At 52.2% G+C, this 18,965-nt stretch overlaps 6 protein-coding genes across 6 annotated transcripts; 4 read left to right on the top strand and 2 right to left on the bottom strand.

Moving 5' to 3' along the window:
• Positions 1–83: 83 nt before the first annotated feature.
• Positions 84–713, top strand: J4E84_001212 (uncharacterized protein; the record flags this gene model as incomplete). Its single annotated transcript, XM_049383846.1, has 4 exons — positions 84–132; positions 201–217; positions 280–391; positions 463–713. The coding sequence occupies 4 exons, from the start codon at positions 84–86 to the stop codon at positions 711–713; spliced, it is 429 nt and encodes a 142-aa protein (XP_049249364.1).
• Positions 714–1,272: 559 nt separating this feature from the next.
• On the bottom strand, positions 1,273–3,691 carry J4E84_001211 (uncharacterized protein; the record flags this gene model as incomplete). The annotated part of the gene is made up of 6 exons (XM_049383845.1): positions 1,273–1,440; positions 1,499–2,850; positions 2,897–3,177; positions 3,224–3,348; positions 3,381–3,531; positions 3,666–3,691. 6 exons carry the CDS (start codon positions 3,689–3,691, stop codon positions 1,273–1,275), a joined length of 2,103 nt encoding a protein of 700 aa, XP_049249363.1.
• Positions 3,692–4,139: 448 nt separating this feature from the next.
• On the top strand, positions 4,140–10,232 carry J4E84_001210 (uncharacterized protein; the record flags this gene model as incomplete). The annotated part of the gene is made up of 1 exon (XM_049383844.1): positions 4,140–10,232. The coding sequence occupies one exon, from the start codon at positions 4,140–4,142 to the stop codon at positions 10,230–10,232; it is 6,093 nt and encodes a 2,030-aa protein (XP_049249362.1).
• Positions 10,233–12,354: 2,122 nt separating this feature from the next.
• Positions 12,355–13,026, top strand: J4E84_001209 (uncharacterized protein; the record flags this gene model as incomplete). The annotated part of the gene is made up of 3 exons (XM_049383843.1): positions 12,355–12,811; positions 12,860–12,919; positions 12,971–13,026. The coding sequence occupies 3 exons, from the start codon at positions 12,355–12,357 to the stop codon at positions 13,024–13,026; spliced, it is 573 nt and encodes a 190-aa protein (XP_049249361.1).
• Positions 13,027–14,164: 1,138 nt separating this feature from the next.
• Positions 14,165–16,871, top strand: J4E84_001208 (uncharacterized protein; the record flags this gene model as incomplete). The annotated part of the gene is made up of 3 exons (XM_049383842.1): positions 14,165–14,172; positions 14,362–14,368; positions 14,514–16,871. The coding sequence occupies 3 exons, from the start codon at positions 14,165–14,167 to the stop codon at positions 16,869–16,871; spliced, it is 2,373 nt and encodes a 790-aa protein (XP_049249360.1).
• Positions 16,872–17,049: 178 nt separating this feature from the next.
• J4E84_001207 (uncharacterized protein) lies at positions 17,050–18,809 on the bottom strand (the record flags this gene model as incomplete). Its single annotated transcript, XM_049383841.1, has 4 exons — positions 17,050–17,203; positions 17,281–18,347; positions 18,485–18,709; positions 18,768–18,809. The coding sequence occupies 4 exons, from the start codon at positions 18,807–18,809 to the stop codon at positions 17,050–17,052; spliced, it is 1,488 nt and encodes a 495-aa protein (XP_049249359.1).
• Between the last annotated feature and the right edge of the window lie 156 nt (positions 18,810–18,965).

The raw sequence follows: 18,965 nt of genomic DNA, 5'->3' as shown, positions 1-18,965 counted from the left end.
CGGGTAACTTCCACCCATCGACGACAGCCAAACCGACCACGCCCACCCGTACTAACCGCACGCACATTCCACAGTCGCCCAACATGGCCTCCCAGAGCGTGCAATGCTTCGGCAAGAAGAAGACCGCGACTGGTACGCAAAGCCCGCCGCCCGACACCCCAGAGCAAGAAGAAGAACAAGGCTAACAATACCGCCCACAGCTGTCGCCCACTGCAAGGTACACACGCAATGCCACGATCGAACGCGCATCCGAACAGCATACTTACGATGAAATTCTAGGCCGGAAAGGGTCTCGTCAAGGTTAACGGAAAGCCTCTTTCCCTCGTCCAGCCCGAGATCTTGCGATTCAAGGTCTACGAGCCCATCCTCATCCTCGGTGTTGACAAGTTCGGTACGCACACACGAAACCCCAGGGCGGCACACGCGGAGGAATTGCGGGCAAAATACTAACAACATGCGCAGCCGATGTCGACATCCGCGTCCGCGTCTCTGGTGGTGGACACACCTCGCAAGTCTACGCCATCCGCCAAGCCATCGCCAAATCCATCATCGCCTACTACCAAAAGTACGTCGACGAGCACTCGAAGAACCAGCTCAAGCAGGCCCTGATCCAGTACGACCGCACACTGCTTGTTGCCGACAACAGGCGGTGCGAGCCCAAGAAGTTCGGCGGTCCAGGTGCGCGCGCCAGGTACCAGAAGTCTTACCGTTAAGCGGTATCACTTTTGGGCTTGGAGAGGAGAAAGATGGAGCGGTGTATGGGGGAGCATGGAGCGGTGTTCATCCTGGGCTTTTACATGGGGTCTTCTACTGTCTACTATCTATCTCCTTAAGGACGAGGTTACGTGACATGGCGCGCAACGGCTGCCTGGTACGATCCCCCGGCTTGTGACGATACAAAATGAATACATTGGTTGCAAGAACATGGACAACGGCATGTCGAGTGTGGATGTTCATGAGATTCTCAGTGAAGCAGGATAAATGAATGCCAATCGATTGTTCCCTCGACGAAATATCTAGGCACTGAAATGGTACACGCAGAGCAAGTACAAGGCTGCAAAGACATTTTGTGAAGAGGGCAATGGACTCAATTAACGGTCTAACATACACCGTCTCCAACACCAACGCTTCCATGCATTAACACATACACACGCGCACACTAACACAAAGCTATCCAGCAGCCAACCACTTCGCCTTCTCGTCCTTCCAGGTACGCCCCTGGAGGTCAAGACTGTTGTTGGTATAGCCGTAGATTTTGAGAGGCGACGGCTTCTAACCATCGCTACCACTGCTCCTAAATGCCGCACACAGCGCGGCATACTGGTGTGTGAGATCGAGGACGTGCTGGGGTAGCGAGGTACCCTGGATGATGCTGCGGATTTTGACGGCGCCTTCTTCTTCGATGAGTTTGCGGATTGTGTAGAGGAGGGAGGGTGAGAACTGGTGAGGTTATATGTTAGTTTCGGAACGATGTTAGAAAGGGTGAAGGTAGACTTACCTCGGAGTACCATCGGTACTGCCAGGTGACCAGTCTGATCAACGCGGCTGTAACGTCCCTGACTTGTTTCCTCTCCTCGCCTAGCTTCAGGACGCCTCTCATGGCTTTTGGTGAGAACTTAATTTGCAGGCAGTTCTCGTATGCTTCCACTGCCTCCTCTGTGTGATGCAGTCTCTCGGCGAGTTCACCTAAGATCTCCCACTCCTCACTGCTCTTCTTGTACAGAAGTTGTTGCTGCCTGTACTGCGCCATCTCAGTTCGCCATATCGTGTATACGCGCAGATCCTCGTACAGGACCATGAAGAGGTTGTCGAGCCAGCGTTCGCAGAGGCGCTTGTTCTGGAAGTGTGTGTAGTTTGGTTGCGATGGGTTGCCGTTGTTTGCGGCGTCGTGTGCGTGAGGGTCTTCGCTGCCGGCTTTCACAACTTCAGAGGCGACAGTGTGCATGGGCTTCTCGAGATCGTTGACTGCTTCGGCGGCCGCAGACGATGATTCGCCGTTCGTGTTGGATATCTCAGCGGAGGAACGTTCCTCGACTTCGCCATGGTCACCATTTGTTTGCTGGGCGTGTGTGTTTGGAGAAGGAGAACGGAGCGCTGTTGTGCTGGCGCTGCGAGAATGCGGTTGCTGTGCGGTCTTTTCATGGCGGTATTCCTCCTCCATGACGAAGACTTGGCTTCGTATCTTGAGTAATTGATCCCAGCCTATCTTCTTTGTAATCTCGGTCAGCAGAATGTAGGCTTTGAGGAAGGTACCCTTGAAACCCGCAGCGTGCAGCTTCCTCAGAGTTGGGTGCACAAGCTCCATATCGTCGATGTTGGAATCTTCAATCTCGTCGCACATGGCTTCTGGCATGACAGGCAGAAAGACTCGCTGTGGCTCGGGCATCCGTGGTGCGTCCTTGTCCTGGTAGGTGAACATGGGACATGAGTTAAGAGTCAACAATGCCATGTCCCACTGCTCGAGGCTGACGTATATCTCTGCTAAGCGCGCCCATGTGCCAAACTCACTAGGTGCAGACACAACGCTCCTCTTAGCAATCTCAAGCGCCAGGTCGCCGCGGCCCTTCTTGTTGCAGAACTCGGCTTGGCAGTCGAGCAGAGAGTAATCCATGGGCAATTCTTGGATGGCCTCGTGTAGCAGTTGGACTGCCTGCACCTCCTCGTCTGCCTCGATGTATACCCGCGCCAGTAGGGAAGAGATCTCCGGATCGCGAGTTCGCAATTTCTCGAACAGATTGATGCCTGAAGTATATCTACCAGTGGTATGAATGTAGTCGAGAAGACCCGTAGTCAAGTGGTTCGAGACGAGATTTGGGACTTGAATCTCGGGATCAGATCCTAATTGCCAGCCTGAATTGCGTTAGCGGAGATATCATCATGCAAGCGAATGTCATACCGTTGAAGAACAGGCGCTCTGCTGCATCCAGAAATTTGTGCTCGCTCTCGGTACTTGTGATGGGATTGAATCTCCGCACACCAACGATCTTCTTGATCGTGTCGCCGGAGCCATCGTCGGCATAAGAATATGCGCGCAGTACGCTACACAGGTAGGTCTCTAGCCAGAGTTCGTCGGTGGCTACTCGTTTGTCGCCGCGCTCATCGATGCAGTAGCTCTCGACAGTGCCAGGGATGTAGACCTGCACGCGCATGTCCAGGCGTGAGAAGGCATTGTAGCAGCTGCTCGGTCAGCAATTGCCAGCGCCGCAAGGAGACATTCCCCTACCAATACAGCCCAGAGACGACCTTGTTTTGCTTATCGTGCGCAGAGTATGTGAGGGTGTTGATGTAGGCTGCCAAGCTGGCAGACGAGGAAGCGTCTACGCCGGAGACGTGGTGGTAGACGCCAATCTAATCACATGTCAAATTGGGATCGCGGCCACTGTGCGGTCGAAGGTACTACGGACCTGTTTTGTCGCATTCTTGATGGGCTGCTTTATCAGGTGGACCAGATCTGGCGGGCCCAGCTCTCGTAGGGTCTGCAGAGATTCCGAGCGCGCTTCGATTGCGGAGTGTAGCTCGTCCTCGTAGATTCTAGAGCCGTGTTAGAAGAGATTACAGCAGAAATGCGCCATGATGATGTGTTGTGACTCGAAAATAGCAGCAAGGATGCAGGTGGGCGCATATGTAAAACATGTGTAGATTGAAAGCTAGTAGGTTGCGCGTACTCGGGAACAGCTGGCGACGTGACCATGGCTTCAATTGGCGCCGCAAACGCGGGGGGACGATGGCGGTGAAGAGGATGCTATGGCGGGGGCGGGTTGCTGGTGGAGGGGCTTGGTATACACTTCACAGCCTGGGCGGATGTTTGTCAGGGTTTCGGTGTCCTTGCTGAGTATGGAGGGCAGGCACGGTAGCTCATCGCGGAGGACCGCAGCTGCCAAGACGGGGCATCCCTGCGCTCCATCATTCACTGTCGCGTCGCGTCACACCGAGGCCTCACGACGTGTCATAGGCCACAGCCCTGTCGCATCCCACCTTCTTTGTCCACACCATCGTCGCGCCTTCCATGGTTGCCTGCTGCTCAGGGTCTGTACCACCAATGCTGTGAAACGTCTCTCATTCGCCTGTCGGCCTTTCCCAACTGCCTACAACCACGCACCTCTCGCATCATGGTAAGTACAACCCCGGCATTCTCAACCATGCCCGCTCACATATCGCAGTCGAAAGCCTCTACATGGCATCCCTACAATGTCGAGCTCCCGGAGGAGACCGCCGAAGAAGAAGTCGACGATACCCAGGAGATCCAGATCGAAGAGGCGCTGAAACTGTACCAAACCGCCCTCAAATACCACTCCGAAGGCCCTCCATCGTTCGACAAGACCGCCGCAGCTTACAAAGCTCTCTTCGAATCAGAGATTTTCAAATACGCCGAATCTCTCTCGGAATACCAGCGACATGAGGTCTTTGGCGAAGACCTGGTGTTCGACACCATATTAGAGGATGACTACGAGGCGGGCCCCGTCCAGTCTACAGGCGCTGCCGACAGCGCCCCCAACACACTCCAGCAAATACTGCACCTGTCATACAAGAACCATGGCCAGTTTCTGCTTGAGGCGATGCAGCATTGGATCGCTACCAGTGGCGTGTCTCCGCAGATGGAGGCATGGAACAACACACGTGGCGCCCTAAACTACTTTGCCGAGGCTTTGGACAAGGAAGATACCGATCTGGATCTCTGGCTGCGTGCGGCATCTGTCGCGGCTATGCTTGGCAGCAAGCGCCTTACTCGCTACTGTCTGGAGGCAGTCTTGGATGGAAACGACGAGCAGTGGGAGAGTCTGTTACGGCTTCCTGGGCTGGAGGAGGGTTTTGCCGGACAACAATTGCGCGAGCTCGTAGGACGCCTGGAGGACAATGTCTCACTGAGCCAGGCGCCACTATCCTCGATCAAGCGCAAGAAGCTTTCCGAGACGCTGAAGAGGCGCCTGAATCCATTTCCGTTTGCGCCCCTCCCAGCCGATGTCGCCCTCGCCGAAAATCTACACAACATCAAGGTGGCACCGGAGAGCGTGACCTTGACTCCGACCAAGTGGGACTGGGCAGGAGTGGGAGACATCATAGTGCGGCAGTTCCTCTCGGAGCAACAGGGCATCACGCCTAACGTACCTTCTGGTTCCAACGTAGTCTTCAGCATACCACCCGAGAGCGAGACTCCTGAGCGCATCGAGTCTGAACCACCCGCACCAGTACAGGAAGCCTTGATGCCCGCACCTGCGCCCGCTCCGACCCCGTCGCCACAGATCGAAGAACCCAACACTACAGCGACCGAAGCGGAGAACGTACCAGAGAGGGACGGCGAAGATACCATAATGGAAGAGCAGGAGGTCGACGGTGAAGTCAGGAATGAAGAGACTGCACCTGTTGGCCCTTCCAATGCCGCACCAGTCCCGTCGCGCAAACGATCGACAGACTCTGCTGGTCTACCCGAAACCGCAGAGGGTGGAAGGTCACGCAGTAAACGCATTCGGGGTCGAGAGTCAATTCTTGAACCGACAATCGGCAACGCAGCTCAAGAGGCCAGTAAACAGCTTGATGTACAACTTGAACCATACACATACGCAGATTCATGCCTCTATGAAATCCTCAAGGACATGTATGCGAAGCTCGGTGTCGAAGGAATGAAGGACCCCGATGAGCTGCGTAAGCTGGTCATGGCGCTCCCTGACGCCACTGCTACAGATCCCATTGACAAGGCCGCTTGTGATTTCTTCACGGGACTACGAAGCGGGCACGTCAAGACTGCACAAATCCTTCTCAGTTCCGAGTCTTTCGATCTCCTCGGTGCGACTAGGGAACACGGACTCAATGCATTTCTGGGTTTTTCCAAATCAAGTTCGAGTCAGGCCTCCAATAAACCTTTGCTGGAAAACCAAGGCTTGAACGCATTCGCAAGGTCTGTCAACAACGGTTGGCTTTCGATTGAAGAAGTCGCATTCGGCTGGATCGAATCTCTGTTTACTCCAGGTTACTGCTCTACAACAGGAACTCAGCCGAGTGATCAGTCAAGCTACCTGCAGTTTAGATGGGCGGAGGATCTCAAGCGCAATGTTGTACAAGTCATTGTTCGTATTGACGAGTTCATATACGAGCGCGTGGCTGAACGCGTTAACAGCCTCAATCGGCGGATACTGGACGCTACACATCGGTCTCAGGCATATGAGCTCTCTGCCTTCGACAAGGCGCAGATAGAGATAGTGGAGGCCTTGTTCGAGCTGCATCTCGATGTCTACTCTCTTATCAAACATCCGCAAAGTGTAGTAGACGCCAGCACCCAAATCCTCCAGAGTGACCGTCTAGAAAGATGGGCTTTGCTCGCGCGGGAGGTTTTACAACTTCGATCGGACTGCAGACGAGGTCAGGGCATTGATGATCTAGGTTTGCGCCATATCTGGGCGACAGTCTTTCAAATGAGCGTCAACGACGAGGTTTTGCCGGAACATGTATTGTCTGCCATGGCACAGTTGAAAGATATGTTTGAGCCTTTGGGCGATCACACGATTCAGATACAGAACAACGCCGTCATGCCGGAACTTTCAGTCGCCGCTATTGATCAAGAACTCGTGCGCATCAGTATGAAGGACTTCTTCCTCAAAGTCTTTGACCAAGAGGAACAGGACCCAGTAACGGTTATCGAAAGCCTGGAGCCGATACTGGAGCTTGCAAACACAAACGACCCTAGTACCTCCCCGAAGCCGGACGGCTTAGAACATGACGGCGTTGATACACACAGCTCACCTACTGTAAGCATTGGTTCAGAACAGCATCTCGATCGCGCCTCGCCCGTTCTGGAAATGCGGAAGTTCCTCGACTCTGCGAATGTCAATGTCCGACTCTCCCTCTGGAATAGGTTGCGCGTCGCTTACGAAGCCATTGATTATTCTTCAAAGGTCTTGTCATGCTTCCTTAGAAGTATTGAAGCCCTTGTAGCAGATCTCAGATCTACAAACTTCCAGGAACTTCCATTGCTAGACCGTCAACACAAGCTCTTAACCCGATACCGGGTTATCGATGACATGGTCGTCAAGATAATCCGCATCATCCGAGATGACGAAGCACCATTCGCCTGCCTCCCATATGAGCATGTCCAATCGTCCATGTCCGCCATCGCAAAACTGCTACATATTATATCAGCAGCAGACATGCTCCGAGATCTGATTCGTGTCAATCACATCACCGTGCCTCGAGTAGAATCTCAGCCGAATGCAGCGTTCGCCAATATGATGTCAAGACTCGACGACATACACCTACGACTCTGGATTCTGCAGTACCATCTGTTCAAAGACGGCATGTCCCAAGATTCAGAGGCTTTCCCTACTCCTTCTGACGATTTGTTCGATTTCATCCGCCATGTGCATCATGCGACTGGTGTACGTGGCTTCTGTCACCTTTCTAACCGTCAGTTCTTGAGGCTTGCGAAGGACGAGCTACTTCGCATGGATGACATCGTTGATGGTCCCAGCCACGCTACCGAGCTCTGCCAAGTACTCCACGATATGTATGGATTGAAGCTTTTCGTCGAGCCTCTGGACTGTCAGAGCTTTCAAACTACGCCAGATGTCCTTGATAAGAAGACTGCCTTCAGCATCTTACCTTTCGCAATGTCGCAGGCTGCTAAGGTCGATCTCAAGGACCTACCTAAGACCGAGCTCAAAGGTACCATCGAGAAAGTACATGCTGCTCTTGGTCGGCCTAAACAGAACGAGGATATCACCTTTAACCGCAAAGTCATTTCCACTTACTTCAAATCGCCCGTCAATCCAGTGGCACTGTTTGGCTGTCTGAAAGGCGTTGGTTCGCTCGCCACGAAACACATTCCTGCTGACGAAGCTGTGGCTGCATCGAAGGGCTGGTACTACATGATGGGAAACATCGCGCTGAGCAAATTCCGATCGCAGAAACGTATGACTCAGGGACCGACAGAAGACCTTAACTACGCCCAGGCATTCTTTGTGCAGGACCTGGAGCACTCCATTGAACGGTGGGAGACCTGGTATCGGCTTGCCCAAGCCAACGACACGCAGCTCGAAGAGGCTGTATCTTGGAACGCAGACAAGATGAACAGCAATAGTGCCGAGGTGGTTAATTTCCAGCGTGCTGCAATCAATTGCTACATTATGGCTGTAGCCTGCGCTACCCGCGATGCTCACATCACGCCGATCGATCAGACCAAGATTGCACAGATGTACACCGAGTTTGGAAACCGCATGTACGCCTCATCCAGGGAACCATTTGGTATGGAAGCATTCCAGATCCGGGAAAGTGAAAAACGATTCTGCAACCTACAAACGAACGCATCCCTATACAAAGAGGTGGTATTTGCCCCACTGCATGCCTACACTGCTTGGAAATTCGCAAGCACTCTCTACAAGAGAGCCATCAAAGGCAACCCGAACAAGTGGTGGAACCACTTCATGCTTGGAAAGTGTGGTTGGAAGATGTGGGCAGCAAATGATGGCGCGACGCAATATGCCAAGTCAATAGGTGCACCACTACCCCTTCCGCGCGGTCCTTCCTGGGAGTCAGTCGTGGACGCATTCATCAGCGCCATCGAAACACTGCCAGGAAAGAAGGGGCGCAGCGGCGAGCCAGTCCTTGAGCCGCATTACAAGCTCGTTTCCGTCACACACAAATTATTCCTGCGAGGAGCCATCGACCACGAGAAAGGGGCGGAGATCCTCGCGAACACTTCCTACGCGCAGAACGTCAAAGCTCCGGAGAACAACAGCGACTGGCAACGATACGTACTCGCGGTATTGAAAGCATTACGAGCGGCCGACAAGTCAAGTTGGCACCATCGCATCATATCTCGTGTGGCCCACACTCTCTATGACAACGGCAGAGATCCAGTATCGGCCAATGAGGCTAAACATGAGCTTACGCAGCAGATGTTTACCAAGACCATGGCTGTACAGGTTTGGAAACCTGAGAATGAGCGACCCGGCCGACATTTTGTCTACACTACACGGTATACCAAGTTCTTCATTGAGCTATTGGATCTTACTGGAGACAAGACTAACTTCGAGGCGCTTGCTAAGCGTGTACGACGCAAGCAGACCGACTTTTTCGAGCACCAGAAATTGTGGCAAGACTTATGTCTACGCTACATCAAAATGCTGCGAAAGATTGGCAACGTACTTGAAGGACAAGAAGACTCTGCTTTCAAGTCTGTCAATCATGATGAGTTCAACACGCTGGCTCTTCGTTTGGAAGCGTGGTGTCAGAATCCAGAGACCCAACATCCCGTGTTGGATGTTCTCCGTGATGCCATCGAACTCAAGCGTCTAAACAACGGCATGATGAAGCCCCTTCTCATCGACGACCTGATTGGCGACGCATACGCAATGCTGTACACTTCGATTGGACCTTCGCTACCGCCATTGCAATCGGAGCAACAACCACAGCAGCCCTTGCAGCCTGCACAGCCTCGACCATCGCCTTTCGGTGTACCCGCAACAGCTTTAGGTGCTGTACCAATCTCCTCGTTGATGCAGGTTCAGGTCGATGGACCTGCTGACGGAAGTTCTGGTACGCCATTTAACATGTATCACCCCAACCAGCTTCAGCCGCAGCACCCGCCGTCAATGCCGCAAATGCCATCGCAGCCTGAGCAACCCGCAAAACCAAGAGCCAAGGCAGTGGGTCGTAGGGAGATCGCTCGTCGAGCCGAAGCATGTGTACAAAAGATCGCAGGTACAGCAACTCAGCCAACATCGATGCCAATTCGATCGCCTCCACCCAGCGAAGCAGCGCTTCCCTCCATCGTCGGACAAGCCGCCTCACCCGAAGCCGTCGCACAACCAGCCCCCGGACCAGGCACATCCACCGAACATCTACACCCTTCCTTCGACAAGAGCGGTACAGCAACCGCATCTGCCAGTATAAACAACGACGAGCCCGAACGCAGCGCACCCGCTTCCATCCACGACGACGCAGACGACGAGAGCGAGCTTAGCGAGCTAGACGAAGAAGAGGTGGAAGAGATCCATCAGGAAGTCCAGAACGATAATCTGCGTAGATCGGTATCTATTGCAGGAAAGCCTCTCTTTCCTAATCTGGCGGCTAATCGAGTTAGTCCCGAAGGAAAAAGGATCGAGGCGGCTGCTGGAGATGATGCGGCGGATGATGATGGTGATGTGATTCATGTTATGTCGAGGAAGGAGGATGGCGATGTTATCCATGTTGGTGCTAAGAAGGATGAGGATGCGATGGATGTTGATGGTGAGAAGAAGTAGGCTCTTTGTCTTTATGAACTTAGTTCAACGGGGCGTACCAGGGGGCTTGACTTCGATTGTGTACTACTATAGATCTGCAGTGTCTTGCGGAGTCATTATGGCGGGGTTGCAACGAAGGAGCCGGAGTCTGTCTGTTTCTAGATACCCATCATATAGGGCTGTATATACATCATATTTACTAGATGTTCTGCACCATCGCTGGGTTTGGGCTGGGCCTATGTTGACGATGGTATGGTAGTGTGTTGCGACTAGGCGTCGCCGACGAGCGACTCAAAACTTTCAGAATCCATTTCATCTCCATTCAACAATGTTCTCTCGAATTAGAAGTATCACGGACATACGAAACGGACGTTAGGATCTGAAGCGTAACAGTCGTAAACATGAAGCGACGTCATCTGTGAGTGTCTCCTTCCTTGACTCGACGTCGTACGTATCTGTTATTACTTGTAATTTTCTGCATCTCAGATTGGTTTTCCTACTGGTTCTGACATTGCGCTTGCACGTTTCTTTACCATATGCGATTGTGATATATCGGCTGGGCAGCAAACGTGAGCAAGCCACAGCCGTATATAGCGGAGTCCTTTTCTCTGTTCTGGTAGCGTTACTGCTCACCAAGGCATACATACTCACGCGCCAAGTCCAAAGACAAACACAAATGTCTCTACCCAGCGCTCCTGACAACAGAGCAGGTGATTCTTTCGAGAACCCACTGCTTGACCACGCGGCTCAACGCGACCTGGTCTCCGAGAAACACTATGCTCTGGATGGGGGCCACAATGAAATCATACAGACTACTCAAGCGTGCGTGGCTTCATACATTACGAAAGGGTTTGCGATCCTCAACAGCAAGGGACTCCGCGTGTTCTTGCAAGACGGTCGCATCGTCACTCAGACGCTGCACGTGTATTCCAGGGATCCAGCTGAGAACACTCTGTCGCGCCTGAACGATCCGACGTGGGAGTTTATCAGTGTGAGGACCGCTTTGGCGGAGGCGGCCTCTAATGATACGATCTATTATGGTAAGACTGTGAAATGAATGAGCGTCTTGCAGACTTGCTAATCACATAGCAAAGACGTTGACATCAAATACTTTAAGAAACGGCTTCCCGATCTCCCAGATTTAACTGCAGAGGGCATCTTTGGTAAGTTACTTTTCTTACTACATTGCATGCACATACTGATAGTTCGCGACTAGGTCCAAATTTCTTTGCGAATGATGGAATGTTTGGTACTGGTACTGCTTCTGCTTCTGAGCCTGCCGTTGCTACTTCCTAGACTGGACTTGTTCATCGGCGTGGGGTATGATGGACTGCAGTCTTGATGTATCTCCCATCACGGCTGGAGCATTGGAGTGAGAAGGTCTTTCTTTTAGATACCAATGACATATGGCTACACACAACACATGAAGACCAAGGTTTTGGTCCAGAATGAGTGACCGAGTCTATGCACATCCGCTGGGTACAATTGGTGAATGACCTGGAATCTAGGGAAGGCACATACGCTGAGGTTGATGTATACGATACATTGTGACATCACGCTCCTGCTTTTCGCCGCGTCCTTCACCTTCCACTCGGGTATCGCGCCTTCCTCGATCAGCCGTAGCCTCTTGCAGTTTGCGATAGCGATTGCCCAATTTGGAAGCACCTCGTGTTGATTTGTCCGTCACTCAGCAAACTCAAGGCTTGCGTCCACAACACACGACTTCGAGTAGCAAGCTCGAGACCCCGTTTCAGGCATATAACCCCGCCTTTCCCGCGCAGTCTCTATCAAATACCAAGGCTACAGTAGCTCCTGACCACCCCATGGACAATGCGCTCCTTCACTACGGCGAACCCGCCCTCACTTTTGCGGTGAGGGCTGGCGATGGAAGGTCACCTGAACTTTGAGTAAAGGTCAAGGTGACCTCTGAGGAGAACCGCCTTGAGTTGTATAAGTACGTGGTTTCGAGCGGGTTTATGGTTCCTTCTTTCTATACACCACTGCTACAAGAAGAGATATCAGTCTTGTACACTACGATCAATTCCTAGTAAGTTCTCTTGAAGACACTGACTATCATTTGCTTTGCTAACTACATTACAGAATCTATATACCCTATTCTCCGACTTTATAAATCGAAAACAACATGTCCGCCGCCGCTGGATCCTCTCCTCCCCCTCCCCCTAGCGGCAAGTCAACCGACAAGAACACTGGCCACGGTGCCTCTTCGTACCCCAACCTCAAGATCCCTCTATCGGGAGACGGAAGCACTCCCCAGAAGGCTGCATGGGCGAGCATCATGTTCCAGCCCCCTGGTATCACAAAGAATTATATCGTCGACGGTGTCGGACTCTTCCCACGCTACCGCCGGACCCGTGTCGATGAGGCCCGTGAATACGCACGCCTGGCATATACAATCCTCGACGGAGAGACCTACGAGGTCATCCCCGAGTCTCATATCCCTCCGGGTCCCATTGGTAACCCCTCTATGCCGGCCGCTGCGGGTATCGTAGCTCAGATGCAGGACATTGCCGCTCATGAGAACGCACTTGCGACGGGCTCGGGTGCGGCAACTGATGCTTACAACGCGCTGCAAGTTCACCGTGAGTCTGACGTATCCTCCCCGCACGATTATGGCTGACACTGTGTAGACGGCGACGCGTTTGTAGACGACAACGACAACACCGGCAACTCATCGGAAGACGCTGCTGGTAAGTCGGTTCAGTGATATAGTAGACGAAGTCGTACTAATCGTTCGTCAGAATCCTCTTCAGATACATCTGGAGATCGCTCGGCTGGTGCCTCTTCTACAGACTAAGACCTGGCTGTCAGATTTGTGCTTTCACTCCGGAGCGAGATTGCGCGCGTTGGGTAAATTCGACTGGAAAGAGTGGGCAAGTAGATGCAACGGAGTTTATCTTGTTAGTGTCACGGCGTTAGTAGATACCCCTTGGATAGAAGAGAATACCATATGAGATATAAAGTCGAACTCCGTCTTCACACTGTATTTGAACGAGATTACCGCTCGCGGAAAGACTACATGATACCTCTGGGTTTCCCCTTATCAAATCTGACCAACATGTGGCGCGCTACCAAGAGAAGATAGACGTTGTGCTATATGTCGTCACTCTATTGTACAAACCCACCAGCGCTTCGACATGTCATATATACCTACTGCGGTATCTTACTGCCCGGCTTGCTTTATCGTTGGCGTTCTCGCTTTCCGCAGGTCTTGACCGATTACTATTCTTACATGTGCATCGATCTCGTCAAATCACGCATGTGTTCCAGTAGATGTAAGGACTTCTAGAAACTTGTCTAGTGGCTAGAGATATCTCGTAAGCGTGCATCGGCGCCTCTGACATTTACCTTCTTATTATGATGAAAAGACGGCGATATGCAAAAGAGGAGCCGCACGCATCTCTATCGTAGCACTCGCGTAGCACATTCTCTTGAGTACACCCGCACACAAGGGCAAAAATATACTGCTTACTTTGCACCTCTGTAGCTGTGCTTGTGGCCCATACATAGTCAAAAGAAGAGTGTGCGTAGCCCAGCTTCACATGGCCATGGTGAGAGGAAGGGCAAAAAAGATTGTCGCAATTAATTGGCGGTACTGGGAACTGTAGACATGTTAGGAATGTCTCAGGACCACCAATGAGGGCTTGAACGTACTCGAACCCAGGCTGGCGCGGATCTGGATCGGGACACTAGGTGTCCGCCAGCCACAACGCGACGTCATACCACTAGACCATACCACGATAGGGTTGTTAGTACGGTGATGCGGGGAGTGGCTTGGAAAGCTGCTTACCCGAAGTGATTCGTTTTGATGGAGAAACGAAGAAAATCTGCATTCATAATGTTAGCAACACGCGCGCGTGCAGCTACCATCAGTCCCGCAGTCAAGCCTCCAACAAGCATGTGAATCAGAGTTCTGACAGCAAAATTTGGATGCGATGGCGGGGTCAAAGGGTCTGTGCCCTCCGCTAATGGTGGGGCTGGATTTCCTGGTCGCATCCGAGTTGCTCTTTCTTCACCCAATCACCTGGGCAGTCACACCAGCAACACACCTAAGTGCTCGAAATGTCCATAGGTATGTGATTTGAAGTACTCTACAGGCCCAGCTACGCGTTAAAAGAACGCGATCCTCCAGCTTTACCGTGAGTTCATCGATATCTAAGATAGCTGGAGCTCTACATGACGAAGGCCGCTTGGAGCTAGTACTGCATTTGGCGATTTTACCTGCATCTTCGACGAGGGTGGACACTACTAACGCTCGCATCAGAGCACTCATCACCTCGGCAGTCGCGAGGCAAGCCGCGCAAATCATATCGCGTCGAGGACGAATACTCGTTTCTCGATGAAGACGAGGATGGCTCTGCGCCCTCTGGCAAACAGACACCAGCCCTCCAAAACGACGATGATGACGACGGTGATGACTTCATGCCGGATGCCCAGGAGGAGGAGATGGGATATGAAGAAGAGGATGAGGTGGTAGAAGAGGAAGATGACTCTGCGGAAGAGCAGGACAATTCCGACGAAAGTCCTGCACCAACTCCAAAACGCAATGCACGCGATGCACGAAATGCGCGAGTACCTCAAGCCGTGCCTAATACTCCAGACGTTATTCCGAAACGACGGTACAATGACCCCCGCTACAAGGACATGGCAGACAACATACCGTCACCAGTGATATTCAAGAAAGGAGGTGGAATCAAAGTACGGGTTGTTGATACCGACGCCCAATTACGAACGCGAGGTATCCCTGATTTCGACAAGATTGGTGGTCATGAGCCGCGGCTGAAGAACTTGTTTGGTCCAGATGTACACCATCTGAGACCAGTACTCGAATCGAGGGACTATTGGTTTCCACAAGAAACATTTCCTATTCGGAGTTATAAGAAGAATAAGCCTGATGATGCTGAGGTGGGTAGCTTGAGAAGGAGCTTCTTCGAAGCGGAAGGCGCAAGGGAGAAAGAGAATGAAGTCTTGAGGACGTGGTATGCCAACACCGGAAGCCATGCTTTTGCAAAAGCGCAGACAACGAATAAATTGACCGCGGATGAGGCGAAACAGTACATGATAACTCCAGGATCGGATACCATGAACGTACTGGCTGGTCCGGTGAACACTCCCCAAGTCAACACGCTGGCAAAAGGCTCATACATGAGCATCGCAAAACCCTTTCCGGGCGACCAAGAGCGACGCGGTTGGCTGTTCAACCTTGGCTCTTGGGTGCAAGACGCTCAATGGGCGACGAACGAGGAATCCAGCACCCAATATCTTGCTGTTGCCATCGAGCAGAGACCTACCAGCGGCGACCAGCCCAAGCCACTGGAGCAGCCAAAAGCACCTGCATTCAATCCTACTGAGCCATTTCCCGCGTCGATTCAGATATGGTCGTTTGAAGCTGACGATGAAGGCGACTTGGATGCATCGAAAGAGCCGCAACTAGAGCTAGTCATCTGCACAGCCTGGGGTGCGCCAAAACATCTTAGATGGTGCCCGGTAGCTGCTACAGACACGAGTGAGGAGACGGACGACGCAAGTAGCAGGCATATAGGTATGCTTGCAGGTATCTGGTCCGATGGCCGAGTGCGCGTCTTGGATATCTCCGCACCTCCTAAAGCCAACACTCACACTCCTACGTATCTTCGTGTTTCACGTGCTGCATTCGAAGTTTCGTTTCCTCAAACAGTACCTTCGTGCTTGCACTGGCTATCGGGGCATACACTCGCGGTTGCGACTGCAGCAGGAACTGTGGGTATCTGGTCTCTCAACCGCCCAGGCACACTGAGAACACCCGACGCTGCAAATCACAACCCTAGACCCTGGTTCTATCAGCAACTAGCAGACACCTATATCCTCACAGTCTCCTCCGGATGGCCGTCCAATCCGCAGTTCCTGTCCATCAGCACCGCAGACGGTTTTGCGCGTCTCTTCGACCTGCGAAGCCCAAATGCCGACACTACTGCTTCGATACGAGGTCGCACACTTTGTTTGACGCAGGCATGGCACGAGCATACGCAATCCTTCGTCATGCCGGACGAACATTACATCCTGCGACACACGCCCATCCGTCGCTACTACCACAACCTCTACAGCATGCGATTAGAAAACAGCATCACTCGCGTTGCGACAAGCCCGGTCCACCCTGGCGTTCTCATTGGCGGAGTTGACGGAGATATCCAAGTCAGCAACCCAATCATGCGCATCACAAACTACAAGATCATGCCATGGCAGCAAAAGTGGTTTGTTCACGAGTGGCGAAGACCGATGGAGCGGTTGCCAGTCAAGCCTACGACTGGTGGAGATGTCACCATGACCGAAGATGAGCCAGCCGAGCAACCCAACAATGTTAATGAACACGAATTGCAAGCTGGCGAGCCAGCTGATGGAACCAAGAAGGTGCCGCAAGAAGTACTCTCGCAACCTCTGGTCCGCATCACCGAGGGCTACAAGGCTGGTCAAACAGGCATTGCGCACAGCACATCTGCGAATGCGACGAAGAGGGGAAACCCAGAGGTGGGCAGATCGATCAGTATCTTCGAAGAGCTGACTGCGATCACGGCGCTGGCTTGGAATCCAAATTTGAAGTTTGGCACGTGGGCTGTTGCGGGTATGGCATCGGGGTTGTTGCGTGTGGAGGATGTTGGTATCTAGGAGGGGGTAATCGAAGATGCTCCTAGTGTTAGTAGCTCATGACATGGCAAAGACTTGCTGCGGGCTACAGACCAACTTGGCGAATTCGAGACAAGTGCGCACGGAACTTGATGCAAAGTATTGTGTTACATGCTTCATGATTTCATTGGTTCGTATCATAATCTTACTACAACATCTTCTAGTTGACGGCCTTCAACTTGCACATCAAAGGGTGCTTCTCCCAAAGAATGAATGTTTTCTGGTTACTCCAATCACTGCTCTCGGGGCAGAGTTCGATATCGAAGTTGTAATAGACCTTGGAAGCAAGCAAGCGTATCTCGTGGTATGCCATACTAAGCTTACTGTTAGCTTGCTATGGTCTGTGTACGTATGCCAGAAATGAATATCGAGAGAGGGCTGTTGAACTTACTTTTTGCCAACACAATCCCTAGACCCAATAGAGAAAGGCTGAACACACTGCCTCTCATCGCTCTCAAACTCGGGATCACCCATCCATCTCTGAGGAAGGAATTCCATTGGCCTCTTGAAGTTCTTGTCCGACAGGTACATGGCGTGTTGCGGGATCATGATGATGGTGCCGGGCGGTACGTATTGACCGACAACAGTACTTCCATCTTGCGGTGTGAGGCGCGGAAGTCCAAGAGGAACTGGTGGGTAGATACGGAAAGCTTCCTTGATGCAAGCCGACAAGTAGGGCAATGCAGCGAGCTGCTCCATGGTCATGTCAGCGTCGCTGGCGAAAGCACTACGGATCTCATGGTTGAGCTTCGCCATGCAGTCCGGGTTGCGCAGGAGCAGGTACGTTAGGCCCGAAACGAGTGTAGCTGTTGTTTCCGTTCCGGCGATCATGAAGAGGGAAGCGTTTGCGTCCATCTCGCCTCGGGTCAGGCCTCGTCCTTCCTTTTGGCCCAGCACCAGATCCCATAGATCGACGCCCTCGGAATCGCGGCCTTTCTCAAGGCGCTTTGTCACGCGCGTTACAGAGTGGTTGAAGTGGTCCATCCGCTTCCGATTTACAGACTCGGGTACGTATCTCTTGAACGCACGCCATAGCCATGGATATGACATCATGACGGTGAAGTGAGATCCCATCTTGAGACTGGCAAAGATGATACGGACCCAGGGGTCGTATTCGGCGTTGTCGAGCATATGCAGTGGCTCTCCGAAAGTCAAGTCGCCCATGATATCGAAGGTGGTGAAGTTGTACATCCTGACCATGTCGAACTTCGCGGTTGGATTCTTTTCGATGGTGTTCTTCATGGAAGACACAAGTTTGTCGACGTACTTGACGAAGAGGGGCTCTTGTTGTTTCAAGGCTCGGTCGGAGAATGCGGGCGTGAAGATCTTGCGTTGGCGACTGTGGTCTGGGTCGGGGGCAATGATGAGGCTGAGTTCCCGATTGGGTGTTGTGCCATACCTCATCCAGGCTTTTTGAGGAACATGTCCTGCCGTGCCTTTGGAACCATGGCCGTAGATCTGGAAGGTGGTTAGTCGGTGGCGAAGATTACATCTGCTTTTTCGGGCACCTAAGAAGGTAGCGGGAGATTCCAACTCGAACCTGGAACGTCGAGGGGGCGTTCAAGTATATCTGTATCAAAGTATGCGAAACTTACATCTTTCCAAGAATTTGGATCCGTGAAACTCAGTTCATCGTGGTTGACACGAACGACGTGTCCATACTTTTGGTGTAAGTCTTGGAAGAGTTTATCTCGTGTGCCTTTCCAGATAGCAATGTTATATGGGATGCGCGTCGCAGCGTAGAGTTTCGGTCCAGGAAAGTGTCGGAGGGGATGGAAGTATATGCGGTAGATGGCTCTAGCAATGAAGCGGAGGATCAGCTATGCGAAGTTAGCAGCTATTTTTCTGACGAGCTTCCGCGAATTAAGCAGTACTTACAAAACCGATCAGATAACCAACGATGTGCGGTATCGAGGCCATGTTGAAGATTTTCGTGATTCCCGAAGAACCGTTTGTTGATGTTGGAGACATGACGCTTGGAGTTCTGCCACCATATGATGATCTTGATGCAGGGCACGCGCAAGCTTTAAGTACAGACGAGTACAAGCACTACATTCGTCGCACTAAAAGAAACGG

The sequence above is a fragment of the Alternaria hordeiaustralica genome (genome assembly GCF_023758085.1).
Source record: "Alternaria hordeiaustralica strain BMP 2776 chromosome Unknown scaffold_1, whole genome shotgun sequence".
NCBI classification, from domain to species: Eukaryota; Fungi; Ascomycota; class Dothideomycetes; order Pleosporales; family Pleosporaceae; genus Alternaria; species Alternaria hordeiaustralica.
Note: the sequence above shows the minus strand (reverse complement) of the source record. Positions and strands in the feature narration are given on the sequence as shown.